Source organism: Gopherus evgoodei, chromosome 3, assembly GCF_007399415.2.
Source record: "Gopherus evgoodei ecotype Sinaloan lineage chromosome 3, rGopEvg1_v1.p, whole genome shotgun sequence".
Lineage (NCBI taxonomy): Eukaryota > Metazoa > Chordata > Testudines > Testudinidae > Gopherus > Gopherus evgoodei.
The window spans coordinates 153,780,485-153,807,745 of NC_044324.1; the positions used below are offsets into that span (position 1 = coordinate 153,780,485).

Genomic DNA, 27,261 nt, shown 5'->3' on the forward strand with positions numbered 1-27,261 from the left:
CACTAGGTTGAAGTGAATGATTCTTATGTGTATATTTGAAAAAAGCAGCCGGAGGACTTTGAAGCCTAGCACGGATTTATAATAATCTCTCATATAGATTAGACAGACATTACATGCTGACCTTTTACATGATTAGTTTTATAAATTGACTTTTGTTCTTCTGTCCCATTCCTGTCTCAGAAACACGTGGTATAACTTTCTTAGGAGGGCAGAAATAAACTTAGTCAATATTACTATAATTTCTTAGCTGTCAGCCAAGAGGTGTAACTACTTTATTGCTGACTCACTTCCTGGAGATAATTACAAGGTGAAAATCATCTCCCATCATTGCAGGCATGAGTCAAGTATGTTACAGGGCATTATTATTTTTTATTTTTTTCAGACAATACTCCTGAAAGTAAAAGTTTGAGTTTTAGTAACATTGTGTGGGTATAAGACTTTTTTAAAAGTCTGATTTTCCTATTTTGGAGAGTAACGTTAAATATTTAGAAATATACCCACAAGTAAAGTGATAAAATGCTGGGTTTCTTGGTTGATCCACTCTAGAGATCAGGTGCTAGAACTCTGCTCGATAATGATGAAGAATAGTAGTTACTGCTGACTCATGCTGGCTGCTGGCCTCTATAAGCTCCAAGCAGAATGTCTCCTTGGCTGAGGAACAAGAACAGTAGTTCTCAACCTTTTTCATATGGTTAGACCGTTAATTAAAAGGGAAAAAAATTCAGGACTCTCATTCAGCCATAAAGAAAGGGAGGATGGTCACACTCCTCTTGGACCTGTTTGCAACCATGCTGAAGGTTGTGACTGGGATAATGGCAATTTTAGGGACACTCTAGGAATAGCCAATTTAGGCTGAGATTTATATTGTTGTAATCTATAAAGCCAAACTATATACATGTGTAGACTCACTCCAACAAGAAGTGGAAAATTTACCTGTTTGTACCACATTTTTACATTTATGGGAGGTCACCAAATTCACCTGTGGCTCTAATATCTAGTCAGACCATTACAGGGTCTAGCCGAAGGAAGTGGCACTGGTGATGCAGAAGGGGGGACTGCTAGTCAGTACTGAACTTAACATTCTAGCTTGATAACTGACTTTCAGAGGGCTTGTAAAATACAGGTGCTGAGCACTTCTAGTGAATATACCTTCCATGATATATTCTACAATAGTATACGCATCTGTCCTGGTTCAAATTCTATTCTTTTTACCTAAGCTACCCCTAGTTTCAGTTGGATATGGTATTCCAGAGTGTATTGTCAAACAACTGTTTTTTCACTAGTTGAGTGGAAAGCATAGAACAGCATGTCTACCTTGAGCAATTATGGGTAGGCAACGCTGAGGCATATGAGTTGCTGAATAAGCACAAGATGCCAGCTGATAACTTCTGAGAATTGAGACTTAATTCCAGATCTGCCATGGACTTGCTCTCCATCCCTGCGGAAGCCATTTAGGCCCAGATCCTCAAAGGGATTAAAATCAATGTTAGGTGCCTAAACACCTTTAAGGATCTAGGCCTTAACTGTTTTTATGGTCCCCATTTTCATACACAGGAAAACTACTCTGGGCCATCATGATATTATGTTAATTACATTTTGCAAAGCCCTTTCGATTTAGAGGAAGCATAGCTAAACTATCATCTATTATGTGTAAACATTTCAAAATAAAAAAAAATACAGGAACTCAAGTCTCATATATATATACACACCCACACATATATATACATATATATGTGTACACACACACAGAGAAAAATTAATCCTGTACCACTGAAATTAATGGCTAGAAATAAGTGAAATACTTCTTCATACATTTGATAACCTGTTGGAATTCACAGGAAAGGCAGGTATGCCCTTAACTATTGTGGCTAGGTAATTTTATGACCAATAACACTGGTAATTACATATAGCAGGATGTAAGTATTCCGGATTCATAACTGAAGATGTGAACAGATCATCACAGTGATTCAAGAAGTTTTCCCTGAGATGTAGGTTATTATAAAAGAGGTTAGGGGCATGAGTGAGATTTTCATCACATGAACGAACCACAGGCAAGATACAAAACATGATGGATTGCTGCTCTGATTTGGTATAGCAAGTCTGTCTGCCTAAACAGTGCTCCTAACAAATAATATATGAAACAAAGCAGTGATTATTTAACTAATAAGGCTGAACCTGCATGAAACTATATACATCACATCAGTGAATTCAAAGTAGACATTCTTCAAAAGCTTTATTTACAGTCATTCATGTTATTCTGTGGAATTTAAACTGCCACATCAATCTTTTATTATCTGTATTACACAATAGAACCCTGAGGTCCAGATGCTGTTCCTATAGGAGACAGACTCTGCCCCAAGGAGCTTACAACTTAATTAGTATCCAAGGTAATTTTAAAATCTTGCCATTTTATATGACAATACTATATAAATTAAGTGCTGCAATAATATGTAAAATGCAAAGGAGATACTCCACAATTTTTCTGCATCACACAATTTTAAATATTTTAGTATGATAAGCTGTCGATCTGGTGTGAACTTGAGATGTATTCAGTGCAACTGGCAGAAATAGGGAAATTCATTATGCTGCTCTTATAGGACTGCTGCTGCAAGCCTTAGAACATAGAATTGCAACTGAAGTCAATGGGAGTGTCCTGGCCAAAGAAATGTTTTGAGTTTACTATGCTACCTGATTTTCTATATGCTCTGCTGAATTAATTATCTTTCTATGTAGTATTTTGGTGACTTATTGATCTCTTGATACGAAATGACACCAAATCTATGTAGTTCTGTTTCCTTTATGTGATTTCTAGCTTCGCTTTTATAAAATCTGAAAAAATGAAAGTGATTTTAGGCTTGATTATACATGTATGCATGATGGGGCATGGGGATTAAAGTTTTAAGAAGTCAGATACTTTTCAGAAAACAAAACTTCCAACACCCTATTTTTAGGTCTCTTTTACACATAAGGCAGTAAATAAAGACTTCAACCCTTTTTTTCCTTTCTCCTTTTCAAGTCACCTTAAGATGCATCTTACAGCTAGAACTGCTAAAAGCATTAAAACTACTGACAATGTAGTAGTATGTAGCTGTAATCTTATCTCCATCTTTAGGGATGGGAACATTTCTCAGTGCAAATTTAAGGCACTATATGCATAATCATATAAGTAAAGCCAACACGTGTCTACCAAAATTGATTATTTAAAGTTTACATGCTTATAAGATTTAAGAATGAAAATATATTTTGCAGTCATAAAATTAAGTGTTCTTTTTCATTGTTGTGAGGTAAAAAGAAGGTCCAATTGCACCAATTTACGCTTTTGAATTACATAATTTGATGCTCCTCTCCCTTGCAACACGTATACTTTCCTCTAAGGAAAACTACAAGAAGAAACTGAATTAAAGTATATATTTCACTACACTTTCAAGGAGTTATTTTTAATTCTCTAAATTCCTCCAGGAATTTAAAGTTATACTAATCCATAGCACAAAAGTTTATTGAATATATAGAGTATGCATCTATATGCAGTCCTGAACCAGTGTCACAATAGCCTTTCTGTTCTAAGGAACTAGCAAAAGGCTTATAGTCATATTCCCAAAGCAACCAGAGCCAGCATTTGTTTCTAGCCCTGGTATTAATTCAGACATACCATAGTAGCTACTATCACAAATATTGCAGCTGGAATCCAAGGCTTTACCATCTAAAAAAACCCTCTGATTCCAGCTTTCAAATGGCATTAAACTATCTGTTGTTTGGGATACTGATTGCTAAAAATCACATCAGAATTTTGGGAGTGGGGAAGCAAGATATTAAAGCATGGGAATCAGTTAGAATCATTTTTTCAATACCTTTAAGCCTCTCAATAGTTCAAAAATGTTTCAATCCAAAGCACTTACCATGGCTCAACAGAATGAAGAGGAGAAATGTCTGAATAACAAGGTCTTGATATTTTTCTTCAATTTATTTCACATTGGAATTTAGTTCCTTCCTCTGGGTCCAACACGAACTATTTTGACTAGGCTTCAAATGACTTCTTGCATTTTATTGGAAGAGATAACAATAGCAGAGGGATTAGTTTTCCTTAATACACTTTTTAACAGTTAACATTCAAAACAAGTTATAGCCACAATTGTAATGAATTATGTCACTAAGGCCAAGGAATACTTTGGCAGAGCAAGCAGAAATGCTTTCAAGCCCTGTTCTAAGCACTGGTCATGGACCAGTGGTCAAAAAGATATTTAAGCCTACGGCATCCGTTTGCACAGACCTTCATTAGGAATCTCCTCCACAAATCAAAATGCCATTTCAAACTTTTCCCTGCCTTTATGTGCTTCTTGACACATCAGTATATAGATACATACATTTTATCTTTACCTGATGCTGCTATGATCCTTTATGATGTGCATGGCTATTGTGGCACTAAAGTACAGGATCATTTTGCAGGGCCCTGCTCCATATGAATAAAACAGCTTGACACCAAATCTTTTCAAACAATTTAGGCATGTGAAAGTCTGAGAATTATGGTTAGAATTATTTGAAACAAACTAGAAAAACAATTGATAGAATATACAGGTACATTTCATATTTTGTGAAATGCAGGTTTTTTTTTTTTCAGAATAAACCCTACAATGATATATGTTATGCCAATAAAATAAAAATCAGCAGGATCTTATTAAAGGGGATAAGGCAAAATGCCACATTGTGAATACAGAAAGAATCATAGTAAGCAGTCAATTATAGCCAGAACATTCCATTCAATTTCACATTCTCACACACACACACACACACACGTTCTGCAAGGTTATCATCATAGTTATCAGCCTTCGAGTTGCTTGTGCCAAGCCACTGGCCAGGTGGCCTGGACACGAGGAGGGAGCAGGGCCTTGTGAGATGTGAGTTGGTTTGCAGAATCAGACCCCAAAGTCCTGAGTCTTCAGGGTCTATTCTTACAGGGATCCATCCTCATGTATTTGCCTTGTCATGCTGTTCTTATGTTTGAAGTGGTAATCAATCACGCAGATGGCACAGCAATGACGGAATGACAGTATGTTATCTAGTTCTTTGCCCTCCTGTCCTTTGGGCAAGTATGCCCTCAGGGTTATCAGGCTATCTTGTCCACTGTATTCTTCAGCCAAACAGTCTTATTTTAAGGCTGACACCTCAACCTTTAACCTTTCATTCCTCATTTAATCATACATAGAATCACACTTACACTCCAACATATATCCTGTCACATTTGCATTTTATCACCTACCCATCCTTTAATATACCATTCTAAAATCACTGGGACATGGCAGACTTCAATAAGTCTATTCATCACAAATCTTATTCTGGAGTTTAGGAAAACAAAGTTGTATCAGCCATAAAGGACAGCCATTATCTTGTTACTTTTAGAACAAGCTCTTTGTTTCTGGATGTTTTTTCTACAATTAGCACAGGCCTTGCAAACTGGCAGGCCTGTTTCAATTAGCACAAACTCAGCAGGTTGAGAGGGCAGGCTGAGACATATTTCTCTAATGGTCAGGCCAAATCCAAGGTCTGTTCTGGAATCATTCTTTCCTACATTTTCCACAACATAAATGTATTAATTATTACTTGTAACTCAACACAAGAGATGCAAAGCATTTTCTTTCACAATTCCTTTTTCCACCCAGTTCCCCTGCTCAGAGCAGTTCTGTGGGTCCCCTGAAATAACCCCCCATTTTGATCTACTTTACTTCTCCCACAGCACAACCATTATCCTAAGTACACAGGTCCTCTTTCTAAGCCCACTGATACTGCTCCTCAGTCACCTGCAGAGGACACTACTGAAAATCTGGATATATTTTCTCCCCAGTAACTGAGCATACTGAACCCAGTCTGGTTAGGAATAAAGACAGACTTCCACGTGAAGCTGGTTCTCCTCCATAGCAAAGAATCAGAGTGCCTGGATCAGCATTCAACTTTCATTCCAAAAGACGATTTGTTTTACAAGCCAGACAATATTATATTTCAAGCCCTCTGAGTAGAAATATTGTTTAACTTGTCAATAGAATGCCTATAAATAGTCTCATCTCATTACATCTTGAAGGGCATACTCAAGAGATGACCAAACATTTTTAATTGCTGTTTGGATTAAGTAACTATTGCAAACTGAAGATTTCAGATATGACCGTCCCATGACTACAGCTCTCTCTCTTCTTTGCCACACAATTACAACCAGCTTTGTGTTGGACGCATCTCCTGTTTCTGTCCTTATTAACTCAATTACATCCTCACCAACCGTAACCCTGGTATCATGTTGTGGAACAGCTGCTAAGTAAGGCCCACATACGCCAGAATATATACAAAAGCACCAACTACTGTGCTGCCTTAAAAGTGCTGGAAGGACACTACAGTGGTATGGAATAAGGACTTCTTTATAAATATACAATCCCTCCACATGGACTCTGGGTAAAAAAAAAAATTAGAAAAGAGCACTTAGTTGTTGCATTTACTCTAATATTAATGTTAAACAGACCAATATAATCATTATACCATTGCTCTATGGCAGTCAGCAACAGATCATTGCAACAATGGGCTAGCGCATAAGATTAAAGCGAAGCTATAGACACTTCAGTTTTCATGTCCAATTTGACTGCTATAAAGCCAGTATTTTACACTTATTGTACCTTTTGGGATCTCACTTTACAAAGGCAGGCATCATTCTCCCCATTTTACATAAGGGGACAAAGAGGTGCCCAAGGTTAGAATTAATCGCAGAGCCAGGAACAGAACTCAAATCTCCTAATTCCCAATCCCCTGCTCCAAACACTATACCCTATACCGACTCCTTGAGTGTGTGCTTTGCCTTATTGTTTTGTAAACAAATAGCATTAAGAGTGACAGTAAATTTTTTTCCAATTCACTGCTCACATATTTTAGTGTTATCAATAACACAGGTAAAAGTCAGTCACTCTATAATGACAATCTCCCCTTTATTCTTTAGCATCTTGATTTAGTGCAGATATCTTGCTGCAACAAGAACCAGGCATTTGATGCCTGAGAAAAAAACGCACAGGAGGAGTTACAATATTAACTCTTGCTGGATGGCTGCATCAGCAAGAACATTCAGTTATCACCTATTACTGCTACAGCAGAAACTAAATTGCTCCTGTTTTATGCTAACTCAGCAACGGTGATCACTTTGTAAATACAGATTCTTATAATATCTAAGTGTCAGGAAAGGTGTGAATGGGAAGATAATTCCAATATGCAAGAATTATTCCAGGATTTAGTTAATGCTGTAGGATGGAACGGAGAGTACATGAAATAGACCTTCTAGCAGTTTCAGCATTTAAATATTGCAATAGATTGTCCGCAGATTATCTCCAGTAGCAGGGACTACAGTAGTAGGGCAGGGATAATGGCCCAGCCACTGCTTTCTACCATCCCTCCTGGAGAATCAAGACACACTTCTCCATTAGCAGAGACTGAAGCAGCACAACTTCCCAGTATCTGAGCTACCCAAGCCTATACTTAACAGATATGCTGTTGTCTTGTACCTGGACACTTAAAGGAACATTCCTTGACACCTCCCACTCCCCACCAGCCTCAACACCAAATGGACAGGGGAAATAGGAAAGAGTTGGTTAATGAGGGAGAATAGTAGCTGAGGAGAGTGTAAACAAATACTCTGGCTAGGAATAAAATTTTAGTGAGTTGTGCTTATATGCATATAATATACACACATTTTAACAATTATATAAAGGGTATAGGTTGTGGGGAAGAGAGAATTTTCATGGCTTGCACGTTTAAAGGTCTGGTGGAAAAATTTTAGATGCAAATAAGATAGCAAAGCCTATATGCATGTGGATGGGTGGCAGGTTATGTAGAAGAGTGATCAACATCTTCTGACTTTTGAAATTTCTAGATAATGCAGAGCATACATTAAAAAAAGGAACACATATAACTAACTTGAGTACCCATATTATTCTACTGTTGTTTTTCACTCTCCCATTTTTCCTCACCCCTTTATTCGTAACTATTATTGTATCATGTTCATTTTAGACTATGTTCCTTAGGCCAGGGAGAAGGAAAATAGGTCTTATATTTGTAAAGGGTCTAAACATTTTGGGGCACTGTGAAAGAGTTAATCATAATAATTAAGTATGCTGACAACCAAATCCAAATTGTACAAGTATTTGGTCTCACAGTATTTAAAATATAACAAATATACAGTAGAGTAGCAACAAAGGCAGTACATTTTATGTCATATTCCAAGAGCAACAACAGTTGCCATTATGCTGCTAGAGAAGATGCAACGTTTGATTTCAATCCCATGCATACAGAATGACCTGTTAACTGCCATGCCTACACGTGGTTTAAACAGTTTTTTTCCCCTGTATAGACAGGCTGTTGCATCTCATGCGACTTTAATCTTCTGATTTGTGCAGGGGACAAAATAATCTTTACTGATGGAATTCTAAGATTTTGAGCCCATTTCTTATTATTTGCATCACAATATAGTCACTGAAACAAATAATTTGTTTCAAAACCAGCAGGTTTAGATTTAGAAATTTATGTTCCTGTTATTTTCCAAGACTTCATCATAGAGCCAACTTTGACTAAATTCTTTAGAGTGTTCCATAGCTTCAAAAAGGCGTCTGTACTCTTCTGGATACAAATTGCCTGTTATAATGTTTTCCGGTATTTCCAGCTCCCTTAATATTTTACTCCCACTGTCTGGACTCCATGAGCTGAAACACAAGACATTACAAAAAACAGTCACATTTTAGCATTTCTTTCAGTTAAAAAGAAAACAGTAAGATGCAACACTGGGCACAATTCTCTCTCGATTTCAGACTGTCAAGATTTCCCTCCTGTGACATCAATTGTTTTCTGTGAATGCTAATGATAGGGACCTCTGTCCATTAGATGCATGAGTTTAATCACAAACTTTTCAGATGGTGAATTTTCCCTTCCATTCATTGTACAACTGAAATAATACAGAACCAAGGGCATGAATGGGTTTAGATTCCAATGTCTGGGGACAATGAAAGCCATGTTTGTTAAGAAGGCAAGACAGTCTGAAGAGTTTAATTACACCTCCCTTTTCTCCCACTACATGAGGTGGTCTGTTTTACTGTATCCACTCTCTCTCCCACTCATATTATTTCACTGCTATCAAATTTAGGCCTTGAACAGTACCTACAGATATCTTGACTGCATTTATTTTCAAGGCAAGGAAAAAGTATGTTTATTAATACACATTAGCTGCAAATTAAGAGACACAAGGCCAGCTACAGATTCTGGCATAAGCAGCTAGTGGAAAGTAAGCACGCTGTCAATTTGACAATCTACAAGGAAGGAATCTATGATACCCTTTTATACTAGTCTTGCTGAATGAGTTAAAGAACTTCATTAGCATATTGCCGGGGGGATTATCCACCCACCAGAAGATTGACTACAAACCACTGGCAACAAATGAAAGAAAAACCAGTTTGTTTATTGGAATAGTTAACCAGAGGCTGGTCCTTCTGAGGGAGCATTCATTTCCCATGAATGGAAAGAGAACACTAATAACAACACCACAGGGAGTAAATGGAGTAACAGTGGATAAGGAAGCCTGAATGTCTTACAGTGAGAAGCTAAAAAATATTGGTAGGCAAAACTGACAAATAATTTAAAAGCTTAATTTATAAATTAGATAGCAGAAAACCACTTTAGGGCATCCAGTCTGACCCGCTGCACTGTGCAATCTATTTTCAACAGTGTTTTATTTAGTCTACTTTTGATTTTGGTATTTTGTACATATTAAATTCAATATCTACTCAGCTTCATGTTGCATGTATACATAAATCAAATGGAATAGTGAGAGCAGCTATTCAAAGTTTCCTCTCAGCTAAACCACACATGCATGTGACATGCCAATGTAATGCTGGCAGATTTCTTTTAAAAACAGCGTACATGTGCATTACTTTTTAAAAAACATTATTCAGATCAAAACCAATTTTCACCTAAGTACTGAAAGGCATATCTATGACCTAGGGACCTACCAAACTTCAAGTTTCCATCACCTCCTACTGAGGGCTTAGAGCTGTTACAACAACAAAAACACTACTAAATTTTGTTTAGAAAAACATCTTATCCTAGTCTGCCTGTGCTTAAAAAACAGCCATTTTTATTTATTCCCTGAGAACATATGAACCAAATTTCACCTGAAAAGGAGTTATAAGGTTGAGCCACACTAACAGAGTTGTTGCTGTATGATCAGCCTAAAATTGGTGGTTATTTTGCTTGTCGCAGCTCAACAGTCTAACTTCTCTATGTTGCACTGTGAGTTTGATTGTTCTGGGTTTGTTAGCCTTCTGTGATTCAGTTTACGCTAGGTTCCCACTCGCTAACAGAAATGTTATTAGAATTGGCATCCCTACGGCACTCTGCATAATGTAACTTGACATATTTTCCCATTAGAACCCTATCCCATTAATGATTACTAGGGATGTTGATTAATCAGTTAACTCACACAATTAATTTAAAAAAAAAGAATCGTGATTTAAACAATCATGATTAACTGCAGTTTTAATTGCAGTGTTAAACAATAGAATACCAATTGAAATTTATTAAAAATTTTGAATGTTTTTCTACATTTTCATATATATTGTGTTCTGTGCTGTAACTGAAATCAAAGTGTATATTATTTTTATCATAAATATTTGCACTGTAAAAATGATAAAAGAAATAGTATTTTTCAATTCATTTCATTCAAGTACTGTAGTGCAATCTCTTTATTGTGAAAGTGTAACTTACAAATGTAGATTTTTGTTACATAACTGCACTCAAACACAAAACAATGTAAAACTTCAGAGCCTACAAGTCCACTCAGTCCTAGTTCTTGTTCAGCCAATCGCTAAGACAAACAAGTTTGTTTACATTTACAGTAGATAATGCTGCCCTCTTCTTATTTATAACATTACCAGAAAGTGAGAACGGGCATTTTCATGGGATTGCAAGGTATTTATGTGCCAGATATGCTGAACATTCGTATGCCCTTTTATGCTTCGGCCACCATTCCAGAGGACACGCTTCCATGCTGATTATGCTCATTAAAACAAATAATGCATTAATTAAATTTGTGACTGAACTTCTTGGGGGAGAACTGTATGTCTCCTGCTCTGTGTTTTCCCCGCAATCTGCCATATATTTCATGTTACAGTAGTCTCAGATGATGACTCAGCACATGTTGCTCAGTTTAAGAACACTTTCACTGCAGATCTGACAAAAAAGAAAGAAGGTACCGAAGTGAGATTTCTAAACATAGCCACAGCACTCGACCCAAGGTTAAGAATCTGAAGTCCCTTCCAAAATCTGAGAGGGACGAGGTGTGGAGCATGCTTTCAGAAGTCTTAAAAGAGCAACACTCTAATGCAGAAACTACAGAACCCAAACCACCAAAAAACAAAACAAAACAACCTCTTAACCTCGTGCTGGTGGCACCTGACTCAGATAATGAAAAAGAACATGCGTCGGTCCGCACTGCTTTGGATTGTTATTGAGCAGCACCCATCATGAGCCTAGAAACATGTCCCCTGGAATGGTGGTTGAAGAAAGAAGGGACATATGAATCTTTTGTGCAGGGGTTCTCAAACTGGGGGTCGGGACCCCTCAGGGGTCGCAAGGTTATTACATGGGGGGTCACGAGCTACCACCCTCCACCACAAACCCCGCTTTGCCTCCAGCATTTATAATGATATTAATTATATTAAAAAGCATTTTTAATGTATAAGAGGGGTCACACTCAGAGGTTTGCTGTGTGAAAGGGGTCACCAGTACAGAAATCTGAGAAACCCTGCTTTAGCACATCTGGCACGTAAATATCTTGCAATGCCGGTTACAACAGTGCCATGCAAATGCCTGCTCTCACTTTCAGGTGACACTAAATAAGAAGCGAACAGCATTATCACCTGCAAATGTAAACAAACTTGTTTGTCTGAGCAACTGGCTGAACAAGAAAAAGGACTGCGTATACTTGCAGGCTCTAATATTTTAGATTATTTTGTTTTGGTTTTCAATGCAGTTTTTTTCTACGTAATTCTACATTTGTAAGTTCAACTTTCATGATAAAGAGTACTTGTATTAGGCGAATTGAAAAATTTATTTTTTTTTTACAGTGCAAATATTTGTAATGAAAAATAAATATAAAATGAGCACTGTACACTTTGTATTCTGTATTGTAATTAAATCAATATATTTGAAAATGTAGAAAACATTTAAAAATTTTAAATAAATGGTATTCTATTATTGTTTAACAGTGCGATTAATTGCAATTAATTTTTTAATCGCTTGACAGCCCTAATGATGATTCTTTTTAACTATTATCAGTGATACAGTTTTTAATCCATATGTAAAGGTGGGGCAGTCCCTGTCTGCCCCGTTGCAGCCCAGTGTTGCACTGTGGGAGTGCCCACCTTCATTCACCTGCTTCACAGCAACAGATTCACTTTTTCAGGGGCACAGAAAAGCCAGCACAAATTAACAGAAGAGCATATCCTCTTTTAATAAGGCTCAGGACAGGAGCAATTCAAACAAACAGTTCATAAGGCCCTCACCTCTGAATCCTGCTTCTGTTCCCACACAGACACTAATTGGACTAGTGTCCTAGAACCTGAGAGGAAAGAAGCCACCATACACCACAGCCTGCATAGCTTCCACTTCGCTCTCTCTGAGCTCCCTCTTCCTGTTCATATAGCCCAGCCCGAGGCCAGGATAGGGCCTCATCAATTTTACCCCAGGTGTTGGCTCCACCCTTTCGTTCAGGGACTAGTGCATGCCTGCACACCATAATACAATATTTTTAGCTAATTACTTTTCTAAAGTATTTTAATGCAGCATTATGTAGAATATCTTGTTGAAATTCAGATTTATATACAAACCCAAAAATATAATTGGAAACCCAAATATTTTAAAGAGCATTTCCAGAAACAAAGCCAGGCAAAGAAACTTGTTAATAAATTGACAGAGAAGAAAATCTTTTAATGTGCAAGAAGCTAGCATGATTTATAAAATTTAATAATTTCCAGACTACATCATCTCCCAATCTCTTTTAGAACAAACACAGGAACTCCTCTTCTAAACTAGTTCCATTATATAGTTTTGTGTGTTATAAAATATCCAGCTACAGAGTTGTTGGTTGGCAATGCTGATTTTGATATGCAACTTAATAGTCTCATGCATGATTGCAAAATGCATTTGAGAATACATTTATGCAAGAAAAAGAAATACTGGCAAGTATGTCTGCATTTAAAAAATAAGTATTTACAGTATGCAATTACTTAGCCCTACAAATGGCAGAGTAATTTTTAATTTGTTGCCAAAATCCTCATTTTCAATCACAGAGTATTTTGAGCAACTGTAAGCTTATTCTGCATGCATTGGTATAGAATTAAAGGAATACTAAACTGTATTTGGACTGTAAAGAATAATCCTTCAAGATCAAAACACTACTAAATTGTCCTAAACCCTTCAGTCATTTGTCTGTGAAAAACTGTAATATAACTTTTCCATATACTTACTTAAGTCTATCAATTAGTTTAGACTTGCGTTTAGCAAGACACTGTTTTACCATATGAATAAAAGTAGATGAATTTGTGGTTGTCATGCCACCTGTAAATAAATGCCTCCGTGGGGTCATTCGTACTAAACATAAGTGGTCGTTTGGCAGCAGCTGCAACAACAAAAAAAGTTAATGAAAATAGGTTATAGTTAAGATTGCATTTCCTTGATAAAAATAGTGTATTTCTTTAAATCACAGGGAAAGACTTCTCAAAGTAAACCACTCTTTTAGTTAGCAGAAAAAGGCATAATGAGATCCAATGGTTGGCACCCGAAGCTAGATAAATACAAACTAAAAATAATGTGCAATTCTTTTTTTTAACAGTGAAGATAATTTACCACCAATGGTGGATTTTACATCACTTTGAGTCTCTAAATCAAGACTGGCTATTTTTCTAAAAGATATGCTATTGCTCAAACATAAGTTATAGGCTTGATGAGGAAATTTTCAGAGGAGGTTATTTTGGCCTGTGTTATGCAAGAGGTTACATTAAATAATCATAATGGTCCTTTCTACCCTTGAAAAATTTGAATCTAACTCTCATTAATTATCTGTCTTTTGGACAAATATGGAATACTGTTGTGTAACATTTGTTAAGACTGTCCTCCGATCTGAGACGAGTATGAAGAACTTTTTATCCTTAAAAGATAAAGATAGTTTTGTACTGGCAGAAACAGATATATGACCCAATAGATGTTTTCCATCTCTAATTCCCCAGACTCTATGAAGTGATCTTAATGTATCTTATACAATCGATCTGGTGTGCAGCCATCACCTGAAGTGTCACCTCACATGACCTATGCTGTAATTATGGTGACATCTGATGAGTCTATAAAGCTGTCAAATATGATATAATCAAAAAATTCAAAATAACATTCAGTATTACCAAAACCTGAGACCTTTATGGGGTTTATTGCTAAAATCTTAGATTAAAGAGAGACTTAATTGGGCAATGTAATATACTGCTGAGTTTTAATACCAAAGTTCTATAAAAAGTGACAGAAATGCCTTTATTTTTTTAAAACGTCAGGACTTTGTTTCAATTTAAACATTGTCCCTGACAATTTAAACTATTATATCTATAGCCCAAATTTTGCATAATTGTGCTAGCATGAGAACATGAATTTGCAATTGAACAGTCCATTTTCATCATCCAACCTGAGTGAAATACAAATATTACACAAAACATTAGATGCAAAAGTAGATTTTGATTTTTTTTCAATTCTGTTTTGCTAATCTAAGGAGTTATTACTAGCATGTAACAAACTATTTTTTTTTTTAAAGAGATGATCCTTGACCCAATTGTTCCTTCAAAAAGTCTCATTTTCTTCTTTTCCCATTTATTCTGTCTTCTGCATTTCTGTCATCTTGGTTAATAAAAAGATACTAGTTGGGTTCAGTTTGACTTTTGTTTATAAACCACTTCCTACTTCTTATTCACAGAGCACATTGTGCCTGAATTTCCTATAATGAAAGGGAGTATTTAAAATAAAAAACATTTCAATTAAATAAAGGGAATTTATGAATTTTCTTATCAAAATTTGTAATGCAATTAAAACCCCCAAAACCTAAAATTTGAGCCTAAATTGTTTGACAGCATCTCTAAAGAATGAGACTATACGTGTTGATCTTACCACGCTCTTCGGTATTGCAAGTCCCCTGGTTTTTGAATTAGTCAAAAATGAGGACCAAGGTTCCTGGGAGGGGAAAAAAAAAGTTGAAGTTTAAAATATTTTGTCACGGCTTCATATATTTTTTTAAGATTCAAGTGTCATGGCCCTAAGGCCTCTATTCTAACATGGTGTCTGTATGGCCAATTGTCAGTCATCTAGAGGTCACACTGGTACCGTGTGCAACACCGTGGTGGTGTGCGCTATCTTAAGGTGCAGTGTGCAACATTATAGTGCCATGTGCATTTTCCCGCTTTTTTTGCCTGGTCACCTAGGGGTCAGGCTAGTGCTGTGTGCATAATACCAGCGTGCCGTGAGCAAAGGGATCCAATCTGACCAATCGTAGTTCAGTTCAAACAGTCAGATTAGGGTTGTGTGCAAAACCATGCTAGTGTGCTGGGTGCAGCTGCTAGTGTGCCGGGTGCAGCTTCTAGTGTGCCGGGTGCAGCTTCTATCTACGTAGAGGGCGCCAACTCGGAACCTGGAAGGTGAAGGAGCTAGGGACCAATCAGATTTTGACACGAGTAAAAGAGTCTTTGAATAAAACCATGCCTCGTGCCGGAATCTGCAGGAGTATCCACATACTGACTGAAGGACCTGATCAACCCTTCAGCCAGGAGTCTCTTCCGGATATAGCCGGCTCGGGACGTGACATTTATTTTTCGAAGTTGTCTTCTACGGATTCGGTATGCTTCTGGTGTCTGTACTGCTGGTCAGCTGTACCTGGAATACGGTACTTGCTTTCTAATTTTTTGTGAATACTCTGTGCTTTGCTTAGTCTCTTCTGCAGAACTGTATATTGTTGTTATTCAGTATAAAGTGTGTGTATACAGCATATGAAAAGTTGAATTGTTGTATTAATAGCTATTGTTGGTGTATTTTATAATATTTGGTTAATGTGCACACAGTTCGTTTAATTTGGTGTATTTACCTTGATTTTTAAAGAGCAGTTAATTTTCAAGTATTTGGTTCCTTGTTAATGAATGTAAATAGCTTGCTTCAAATTGTGTATGTATTTTGTCCTAATAGTACTGTTAGCTGGTAAAAGTGCTCCTCTCCAGCCCAAGTTGTGATTTTTTTCCCTGTTAATAAACAGCCACGTGGTGTTTTAAATTTTCAGTTTGTCTGGTTTTAATTTTCCTCTCTCAATTAAAAATTCACCCGAACCCACATTAGGGACAGACATCAGGAAGCTACTTAAGCATGTACCTAACCTTAAGCATGTGAGTAGCCCTATTTACTTCAGGGGAACTACTTGAGTGCTTGAAGTTAGGCACCTATTTAAATGACCTTCCTGAATTGGGCCAAAAGCTGCAAAATTGTGGACAAAAGAATTATTTCTCCAGAAAACAGCTCCAGATATCCAAGTTTTTCCCACCTTTTGAAATATGGTCTTTTACAGCCAAAATTATACATGAATGTTTGTATTGGCTTAAGTCTAAAAGAAACACCAGCATGAATCCCTTGTATGTCCAGCAACTGCCAATTCATACATGCTATAGTTCTGTCTACAGCTGCCTACTGCTTGTTCATCCTGGATTGGGTCCTTCATGACCACCCATCTTACACTCTCTTGTGCGTAATGCCTGATGCACCTCTCTGCCAATGGGTTCTAAGTACTTATCTGGCCCCTATCACTATTGGATCTGAGCATCTCCCAAACATTTATGACTGTATGGTAGGTCAGAAATATTTCCATTTTACAGATGGGAAGTGAAGCACAAAGATTTGAGTGACCTTGAACAAGTTCACAATCTGTATCAGAGGCAGGAACTGAACCCAGATATCCTAGGTCCCGATGCAAAGCTCCAACCACAAGATCATCCCTCCTCCCTGGTGCCTGAATCTCCTTTTCTACCTCTCCATCCTCCAGTCAAAGCGCAAGCCAGAGTCAAATGCATTACAGTACCATGCCTTGGCTACAAATGGGAAACAGACTTGCTGCTATCAAAGGCAAACGGGTTAGCTGATGCCAGTCTTTTAGGGGTGAGGAGAGTGGAACAGAACAGTAAGAATTAGTGTGGGTCAGGGGTTTGAGTCAGCAGAAGTTGACTTCAATCAGCCCACAAAGTAGGAGTGTTATTTCTATTCACTTGATGCCAAACTAAACCTTTCAATAAATACTTAAAAAAGCATTCAGCTAATCTCTGAAAGCCTGAAACACAAAATTGCTTCTGTCAAGAAATTCAAAGTGCCCCAGGAACTTTAAATAAATAAGCCTAGTACCACTTTTAAAATATCCCATTTTAAAGCTGCATTTGTTGGGGAGGGGGGAGGTTTGTTTTTTTTAAGCAACCTATCCATAGTTTAACACTGCTGAGTTTCTTGTTTTTAATTTAGAAAAGAGATGTTCCAAATTAAAAAACCCTAGTTTTAGACCTAAACTAAAAATAATTGTTAACATTTCAATCACACTTGTGTAAAAAAAATAAAAATAAAAAATTCTGGGGTAACAGAGTGAACAAGTACATTTTTTATATCACAAATTCTGAAGACAGAAAGTTCGAAAGAAAATGTTGACAGATTATTAACTATAATGATACCCTTATAAAAGCATTTTCAACACAGAAAACTAAAAATATGTGGTGCTTTAGAAAATTTAATTGTTTACTATAAAAGCATTTAGCTCAGTAATCATCATAGACAGTACAAAATACTCACCATGTGGAGAAGCTGAATTTCACAGGCAGTTTGCAATAGCACACTTAATGCTTGATAACTCCTTAGTTCACCAGGTTTTGCAGTCAATACCTGGCAGAAAAACAAAGTTGAAAAATAAGATTATTTCTATATCCATTCACTCCAAAATCCTTATAAATGTGACTGGAAAGGTTAGACTTAAGTTCTCAAGAGCCAGCAAATTCAAAGTTAAGATTAAAATTTCAAGCCCCACTCACTTAAGCTCCACTCCAAGCTCAAGCTTAGACCTCACACAACATGCACCACACATTATTTAAGGCCTCCCTATCAGACGAACACATTAGAAACACAAATTCCACCATAAGACCACTTCATTTTGTACAATATTTTAATATTTAAAATTACCTACTTATCACATCTATATTAACCTCTTTACTGAGAGCGAAAAGAGTCTTATGAAAGGACAAGAAAATACCCACTCATTCACTCTACCTCTACAAGAATCAAAGCATTACCCAAATTTGGGATATGTTACTGTTATTGCATAGATTTCATTTTTACATTAAAGCTAGTACCATTCCCAAGAAAGAGGATCACGTAGCCAATTTGTTAAAACAACTCCAGATGATGGATTGTATAAATGTCAAAAAGGTTTTCTAAGGCACCTTCATAAGAAGCCTGGCAATTCAATTCAATATTACATGCCAAACAACTTCCAGAAAGGAAAAAAAACCCAACATTTCAGTTATTCCTGAACTGAGCAAAGACAGAAGTGCATGCATCTATTATGGAGTGATTTCATTTTTAAGTATAGATATAAAATTATTTGACGCAATGATCAATTGAAAAAAAGGGAGCCAGATGTGCCCCTACCTAGGGAAGTGAATTCCAACAGTATTTATCCAAGACAGGCTTTCAGCTCATATCAGGGTGAGGGGGACATTTTGGGGGGAGAGGGTTACAGAAACTGCATGAAAAGAGTGATAAAATTAGTATAAGGAAGTAACACCTTAGTGGTGACACTAAAAGAAATAGGCTGCCCTTTTTGCCAATTATTTTTTCATTAAAGAAAATCACTGCTGAACTGCAAATTTAGTGGTATTTGAACCCCTTATTGTACAAGTGAATACAAATTAAGTATTTAAAAACATATGGGATAAACATAGGTACACTTAGAAATCCTAACGTTTACAGAAATACCTGATATAAATATCAAGATTTAGCAGGTTTTGTTTGTAAAAAAAGATATGAAAATCACAGGTGCAGGTCTCTCAGTGGAACATGGTCCCCACTGAAAGAAAATATATTACTTTCACTCAGATGCTCCCTGGAAGAGCACAAGCAGTGGTTCCAATTCAGATATTTCTTGCAGGGAAGACAAATTCTGGTGTTCCCCCACCTTGACAGGGACACGTTCCAGCCCAAGATTGTGTCACCCCCACTTCAAGGATGCTGAGTCTCCCTCAAACAGAGACTCTTCTCTCGTACCCCAAAGCGCATGAGCTGGTGCCACCAGTAGTTGAATTCTTGGTGGACTCCCCTGTATGCTGCTGTACAGGAACAGACTTCCTGTGTGCCAGGGGTTGCAACACCATTTTGCTGGGCCACACCTCTGTTTGTACAGAGGGCAGCCAGTCAAATTTCAGCAGCAATGCGACCATGCAGCTAGAGCAATGGTCCAGGCCACTCTGGCAGCAGCCATACTGATTTAGTACAGGACCACTGCTTAAAATAGGGGTTCTCAAACTGGACGTCAGGACCCCTCAGGGGGTCACGAGGTTATTACATGGGGGTTCGCAAGCTGTCAGCCTCCACCCCAAATCCCACTTTTCCTCCAGCATTTATAACAATGTTAAATATGTAAAGAAGTGTTTTTAATTTAGAAGGGCAGTTGCACATAGAGGCTTGCTATGTGAAAGGGGTCACCAGTACAAAAGTTTGAGAACCACTGGCTTAAAAGGTGTTGGGCCATGCTCCCCAGTTCTCGCCCTGGGACTTATAGAACTTTGGGCAACTGCTAAGACTTTGGCGAAAGGGCGCATCACTAGATCCCTCTCTTCCAGCACACAGGGTGGCAGGCCAAATAAAACGATGCCAAGCTGGATGTGGCTCCAGAGCTACCAGTTGCCTATCCTTTTTTTTTTGTTCTGGTGGTCAACCTCAACCCCATCCCCCGATAATTTTCAAAGTAGACTGTTAAGATAAAAGTGTTCATTTGTGCAAAGCCAATCTAAATGCTAAGCACCAAGGGAGGGGGCTGCATCAACAGAGGTGATCCTAAAGGGAGTCACAGCATGAAAATGTCTGGGAACTACTGTTATTGCATTAAAAAATATACAACAGAAGTGTAGTGTTGGTTTTCCATCAGGCACTAGGATGTCTTCAATATATCTACTTCTATGACTGTCCCTCACATGAAGAGCACTTTAATTTGTGACACTCATTTTCCTTAAAACAAACTGTGTTATTACAGACAAACATTCCTTCAGGAAGAGCAAGCAGCAGAGAGACAGTCTCTCTCCCTTTTGTTAGAAAAATATCCTTAAGTAAATAAAAAGAAAGAACATTTTTAAAGCAACACATGGACAAAATGCCTCTAAAAAGAATGTTCTAGAGTTTTTAATAAAGCATCAGCTTCTCTTTATTAATCAGTGAAATCTCTTGTACTTAAACATACCTTGTACTCTTTTTCACTAACAAACATGTTCAGTTCTATTCTTCCATATCTGTATATGGAACTGCGTTCATACATGACAAAGATAAACTTCCAAAGAGTGTTTCTTTCCTTTTTTTGCGGAAGGAATCCAATAATTTTTACAGGAACATCTGTTTTGAAAATGAGCAAAGGTATCTTTGAATTTTCAAATATGTACTGCACAACCTCAACAACACTAAAGTGTAAGTTACAAACACGAGAGCAAGCATTATTTTAACCTGAATGTATTTACAGATTTTGTTGCTCAGGTATGGCTTACAGCAGGGGTTGGCAACCTTTCAGAAGTGATGTGCCGAGTTTTAATTTATTCACTCTAATTTAAGGTTTCGCATGCCGGTAATACATTTTAATGTTTTTTTTTAAGGTCTCTCTCTACAAGTCTATATATAATATAACAAACTAGTGTTGTATTGTAAAATAAACAAGGTTTTCAAAATGTTTAAGAAGCTTCATTTAAAATTAAATTAAAATGTTGATCTTACGCCACCGGCCTGCTCAGCCCGCTGCTGGTCTGGGATTCCGTTCACCTAGGCCGCCAGTGGGCTGAGTGGGGCCTGCGGCTGGGACCCCAGCTGGGAAGGGTCTGGCAGCAGAACCCCAGACCGGCAGCGGGCTGTGCGGGGCCGGCAGCAGGGACCCCAGACCGGCTGTAGGCTGAGCGGCTCAGTCCACTGCTGCTCAGGGGTTCCATCCTCTGGCTCCTGCCAGCCGGGATCCCGCTCAGCCCGCTGCCAGTCTGGGGTCCCAGCCCTGCCCACATACAGTGGGTACCTACCTCCTCCCTGGTTCTAGCCCATTCTCCTCCTCTCTGCACTGAGCTGAGGTTGGGAGTGCACTGAGCACAGGGCTGGGGGTGAAGGGTCTGGCCAGGAGCTAGAATGAGGGAGGGGGCTCAGGGTTGGGGCAGGAGCTTTGGGTGTGGGGGCACTTACCTGGGCAGCTCCCATTTGATGTGAGGGGTGCAGGTGGGAATGTGACTCCCGTTTGGTGCTTGGGGTGGGGATGAGGATGTGCGGGGTACATGGGATGTGGGGCGGCTGGGGATGTGGAGGGTGCAAGAGTCAGGGCAGAGGGCTGGGGACATGTGGGGGGGTGCAGGTGTCAGGGTAGGGGGGCTGGGTACATGTGGGGGTGCCAGAGTCAGGGCTGGGGTCATGGGGGGGGTGAAGGAGTCAACAGAGGGCTGAGTGGTACAGGGCTATGGGCATGGGCCTGGGGGGCGGGGACGTGGGGGTACAGGGCTCAGGGCAGGGGCCTGGGTGTGGGGGGGGGGTCAAGGCTCAGGGCAGAGGGCTGGGTGACTGCCCCTCCCGAACCCCCAACCGCTCCTTGTACTGACTACCCCCTCCTGGGATCCTACCCCCTATCTAAGCCTCCCTGCCCCTTGTCCCCTGACTGCCCCCCTAGGATCCTACCCCCTAACTGTCCCCTGACTGCCCCAACCCTTATCCACACCCCCGCACCCAGACAGACCTCCTGGACTCCCATGCCTATCTAACCGCTCCCCGCCCTCTGATAGGACCCCCAGAACTCTGGACCCATAGAACCCCCCCCCCCGCTCCCTGCCTGCCCCAACCCCTCTCCACACCCCTGCCTCCTGACAGCCCCCCAAGAACTCCTGACTCATCCAACTCCCCCAGCTCCTTGTCCCCTGCCCACCTCCTCCAGAGACTCCCCCACCCACCCTAACTGCTCCCCCAGGACTCTCCTTGCTCCCTGTCCCCTGACTGCCCTGACCCCTATCCACCCCCCAAACAGACCCCAGGACTCCCATGCCCTATCCAAACGCCCTCCCCGTTCCCTGACTGCCCCCTCCAGAGACCCCCACCCCTAACCACCTCCCCATCCAACCCACCTTGCTCCCTATCCCTTGACTGCCCCCCACCCAGCCCCCTTACCATGAGGCTCCCCGCTCATCCGGAGCCCTGCCGCTGCTGTGCGCGCAGCCCAGCCCCACTCTGCCCCTCAGAGCGATGTGTGCGCAACAGCAGGGCTCCGGATGAGCGGGGAGCATCTTTACCTCTCCAAGGAGTCTAACGTTGCCCCACGGGACTGCGCAGCCCCAGCCCCCAGAGTGCTGCACGCGTGGCGGCACGGCTCTGGGGGAAGGTGGGGGAGGGGCCGGCGGCTTGCTGTGCTCGGCCAGCACTCCGGCCCGGGACTGCGGACCCCGTGGCTTGCCGCGTCAGCAGGATTTTTAATGGTAGGCGGAGTCCCAGCAGGCAGCCGCGTGCCATTAAAAATTGGTACGCGTGCCAAAGGTTGCCGACCCCTGGCTTACAGCATGGCCCACCACTGAATGCAGTTTGTGTCTGTCTGAATCTTCATTAAAGAGATGCAAACAATTTGAACTACAAATCCCACCATACACAGTTTTACCTCTTACTAAAATGCCAGACTACTTCAGTAAAATTGAGGATTACCTACTGGGCATGTAGTATCTGTGAATCATATCTCTGTATTAAAGATTACTCTAATCCCCTTTACACAAAATTAAGAAAGGCCTTCAAGCACCTGCCAAACTGCCTCTGAGGCCTCAATTACGTACCCCAACATTAGGTTGCTTTTCGATTTACCTGCTGTCCAAGGAACTGCCAAGATGCCCAAATTTTCAAAAAGTTTCTCAGAATACATAGCAGGTGGTTTCATAGATCCACAGCCCAAAGGATCCAATCTGAAGAAGTCACAATGAACAACTTCTAATTGTCCATGTAGGCTGTTCTCCAGAGACTGAAAACAATGGTGAAGTTAAATTTTAAGTTTTCAATACCAATAATTTGGACACATCCTATGTATTTTTCCATCCAAAACCAAAAAAACCACAATGAATTATCTTTAAAATAAACAGATTCTGTAAATACTAGTTAAAAATAAGAAACATTGCTCACAGAGCTAGCTACTGAAATGTTGCATATAGGCCAGCTACTTTTATGATGCAAGGCAGATTTTTTTTTTTTTTTTTTACATATTTAGCATTTGCTCAACTGGAACTTTAGAATGCACTATTAAACTTGTAAAAAGAACAGGAGTACTTATGGCACCTTAGAGACTAACAACTTTTTATTTGAGCATAAGCTTTCGTGGGCTACAGCCCACTTCATCAGATGCATGTAGTGGAAAATACAGCAGGAAGATATATATATACACAGAGAACATGAAACAGTGGGTTTTGCCATAGACACTATAAGGAGAGTGATCAGTTAAAGTGAGCTATTATCAGCAGGAGAGAAAAAGAACTGTTTGTAGTGGTAATGAAAATGGCCAACTTCCAGCAATTGACAAGGAGATGTGAGGAACTGGAAGGGAGGCACCGGGGGGTGGGGAGAGAGAATAAGCATGAGGAAATAGTTTTACTTTGTGTAATGGCCCATTGTTAGTCTCTAAGATGCCACAAGTACTCCTGTTCTTTTTGCAGATACAGACTAACATGGCTGCTACTCTGAAACCTATTAAACGTATGCAACTTTTGGTAAATTTTAAAAAATATTTGATTAGCCATATTTATCTGAAGATCCCACAGCAATTTGTAATTGTAAATTAAGTCTCTCAACACCTAGATGAAAAACAACTAAAAATGAATACACACAAAGAAGTTATGTAAGTTGCTCATGCTCATGCCAAGTTGATAGCAGAGCTGGAAACATGCAGGAATCTTGGCTCCCAAATCTCAGTCTCTTTGAAACAGCAAAAAAAAGCTCCAAATCAGTAGACCTCCAATCCACGCAACGCCCCACTTAAAATCATGGGCTCAAGAGTGTACATGCTTGGAGTCAACTGCAGGATCCAGGACAAAAGTTTAATCAGGTAAAGTAATCACTGAAAGTAGCTAAGAATATTTGTCGAAGCTTCTGAAGGGCACATGAAAACATCTTGCTTAAAAACACAGTCAAGATTATTTAGGTGACTATTAGCCACAAATCTATGTACGTCCCTCTTTAGAGAGACCTCAGCTTGATATCCTGCACAAACAGGAGGAACTGACTGGCTATATACGAGAAACAGTGAAAGCCAAAGTGTTGTCAAATGTGCAAAGTAAACAAATTTTAAAAAGAAAAATATTTTTTCCTACCATCTTTAACTTATATCTATCTTAGGTGTTACTTGTAACAGGTAAAACAATTCAAACAGATGGGTGATTTTAATTTAATTTCTCATTTTCCTATCTCACTGCAAATTTCAGATACCCTTACAAAAAAAACATACCTGTAATTCTGGAAGGAAAGCTCTGTCACTCTCCAGAGCTACCACTCGGGCACCTGCATTGAGTAGCGTCCGGGTCAAGACTCCAGGACCTGGAAAAATCATCATTGTTTAGCCCTGTCATTTAAAACTGAGTCCCAAAGGACATAACTGACACACACGTCTTTCAAGCAGGAGAAAAATAAGTTTACCTAAATATTGAGAGGGGGGAGAAGAAGGTTAGATAAAGAATTATGCCCTAAGTCTGCAACATGTGAGTAAAGTTAAGCATGTGTGCAAATTTTTGCAGCATAAGACCTTTAGACAGTAGTCAGACATGATCTCCCTAGAGATCCTCGAGATCTCTACAATTGTTCTATAATTTTTTCTTCAAGCTCTGACAATCTAAATGGACCTTCAGTCTTGATCCGCATTATTACTGTTGAGCAGCTGAGCAGCAACTGAGAACTTTGTGGTTGCAATGTAAAGAAAAAGGCAGTCTGGATACACAGAGACCATATTTGCTGGACTTGTGATAAGACACAGTTTTTGAAATAAAAAGTGTGCATGTAGTTCAGTCAAAAATGTTTCTATGATGAAATGTAGCATAGGCCTGGAGTGGAGAACCGCAGCCAGTGAGAGCTGCGATCAGCAGAACTGGCGGACGTGGCAGGTAAACAAACCGGCCCGGCCCGCCAGAGGGCTTACCGTGATGAGCCACGTGCCAAAAGTTGCCAATCCCTGGCTTACAGGCAACATAATATACAATACCAAAATAATAACTGAATCAAAATTAATTATATTTAACTGTTTATGCACATTCAAAATACTTTTTCTTTTATTAAATGGACTGGTGAGGGAAAATAACTAATGAAGCAATAGCAATCCCTAACTTTTCTACATTTTCCCCCCTGTGGTAATGCCATAAGCCCTACACTTTAGACACTCTGAGTTCGGTTTGAAATATTTAGAAAATGTGCAGAACAGGGAAAAGTAAAGCCAGCAAAGTCAATGGTAAAGCTCCCTTTCACATCAGTGGGGCAGCATTAGGCACTAACTTATTTCCATAAGAGCTCTAGATAGACAGAACAGGCAGGACCTGATTTTAATATCACATGCAAAGAACAAAAATTAGGGCACAGCACCCCACTACTGCACTGCAGTGTCAGCACCAAATATGAGCCCATATCGTGGTGTGGAGCCTGAAGGTGTAAGTCATAACCCTCCAGCAACGATGATATTGTTGTGTTACTGAAACTGAACTTTCTAGCATTCAAACTACAGTACTACTACCAATGAAGTCTGATTTCTTTATACTCACCATCCCTCTTCAAATACTAGAGCTTAAAGAGCCAATTTTGCAGAGATATGCAGTAAGATTTAAGTTCTATGCACTATCTTTTCAGGCTGTGCAGATTGCCACTCTAGCCCCAGAATTTTAGACCAATTCTGAAAACACAGGACAAGACCCACCACTTCACTCTTTATTCCCAGCATTATGTTTTATGTTGTTTTGTTCAGATAATTCCAAAAATATTAAGTTCATATTTACGAGTGAACATTTACAAGGTTTCCCTTTATCTAATCCCCCGTGACCATGAGCCACCAAGTCCAACTGTCCCCTTAACACAAAGGCTCCTACCCACCCCCAGATGCGGTCAGGATCCTAACAATAAAAGACCTGGAGCGCAGTTGCCCCGATCCCAGACTAACCCCTTGACTTTCCCCGCTAGGCTGGGGCCCTGTCTCGCGGTAGCTCCTCCAGAGCTGACGAGGCCCAGCCGACACGTTTTAAAGGTTCAAACCCAGCCAGCCTGCCTGCCTGCCGCAGACGCTGACAGGTTTTTAAGTAGCACTTACACAAGCTGCGTTTCCCAGCCCCTTCCCCAGCGACCCGAGCCGCCCCTTCCGCTGGGACTGCAGGGCCCAGCCGCACCAGCCCCGGCGCATGAAGGCGAGGTCTGCTGCGGCGCAGCGGGTCCGCGTCCGGTGCTGTGAGAAGCAACAGGGGCAGGCCGCGGGGCCCGGCCGGGCGCTTACCTGGCTCGCACTCCAGGACGACTGGCTCGGGGCCACAGGCCGGGCCACACTCCAGGCTCGCGTGCACGGCGCGGGCCAGGTCGGGGCATGCGATGAACCTGCGCAGCGGGGGGGAGGGCCGCGCCCTCTCCAGAACCAGCCGCGCCGCCTCGGCCGCCTCCGGGAGCCGCAGCTGGAGCCCGGAGTCCGGGTGCTGCCGCGGCACCTGGCCCAGGCCGCGCCGGGGAGCTCGGCAGCCGGGGAGGCCGCACAGGAAGGGCCTGAGCGCGGCGGCCGCAGCCCCCAGAGCCGCCAGCGCGGAGCGCCGCCCGGTAAGCCCCGGGGACGGCACCGCGCCCAACATCTCCTCGCACCGAGTCCGAGCCGCACCCCCACGTGGGTGACCTTCCCGGCCAGTAAACACCGGGTAGGGCGCAAGCACCAGGGACACGTCACTTCCGCTT

General features: G+C 40.3%; 1 protein-coding gene across 1 annotated transcript; it reads right to left on the minus strand.

Annotated features, from left to right (window-relative positions):
• On the minus strand, window positions 1–27,247 carry TFB2M (transcription factor B2, mitochondrial). Its single transcript, XM_030557042.1, has 8 exons — window positions 26,819–27,247; window positions 24,803–24,891; window positions 23,176–23,329; window positions 20,561–20,709; window positions 17,905–17,994; window positions 15,208–15,270; window positions 13,533–13,684; window positions 1–8,717 (listed from the first exon to the last, which is right to left on the minus strand). Exons 1-8 carry the CDS (start codon window positions 27,159–27,161, stop codon window positions 8,531–8,533), a joined length of 1,227 nt encoding a protein of 408 aa, XP_030412902.1. The 5' UTR covers window positions 27,162–27,247; the 3' UTR covers window positions 1–8,530.
• Between the last annotated feature and the right edge of the window lie 14 nt (window positions 27,248–27,261).

What these genes read in the sequence shown, in the direction of transcription:
- TFB2M (XM_030557042.1), bottom strand. Translation starts at nt 27,161, where the DNA reads ATGTTGGGCGCGGTGCCGTCCCCGGGGCTTACCGGGCGGCGCTCCGCG. An exon ending in GGCAGTTCCTTGGACAGCAG is followed by an intron (nt 20,710 to 23,175) that starts GTAAATCGAAAA and finishes TTTTCAAAACAG; the next exon opens with ATGTTCCTGTAAAAATTATT. An exon ending in AAACTAATTGATAGACTTAA is followed by an intron (nt 8,718 to 13,532) that starts GTAAGTATATGG and finishes CTTGTGTTTCAG; the next exon opens with CTCATGGAGTCCAGACAGTG.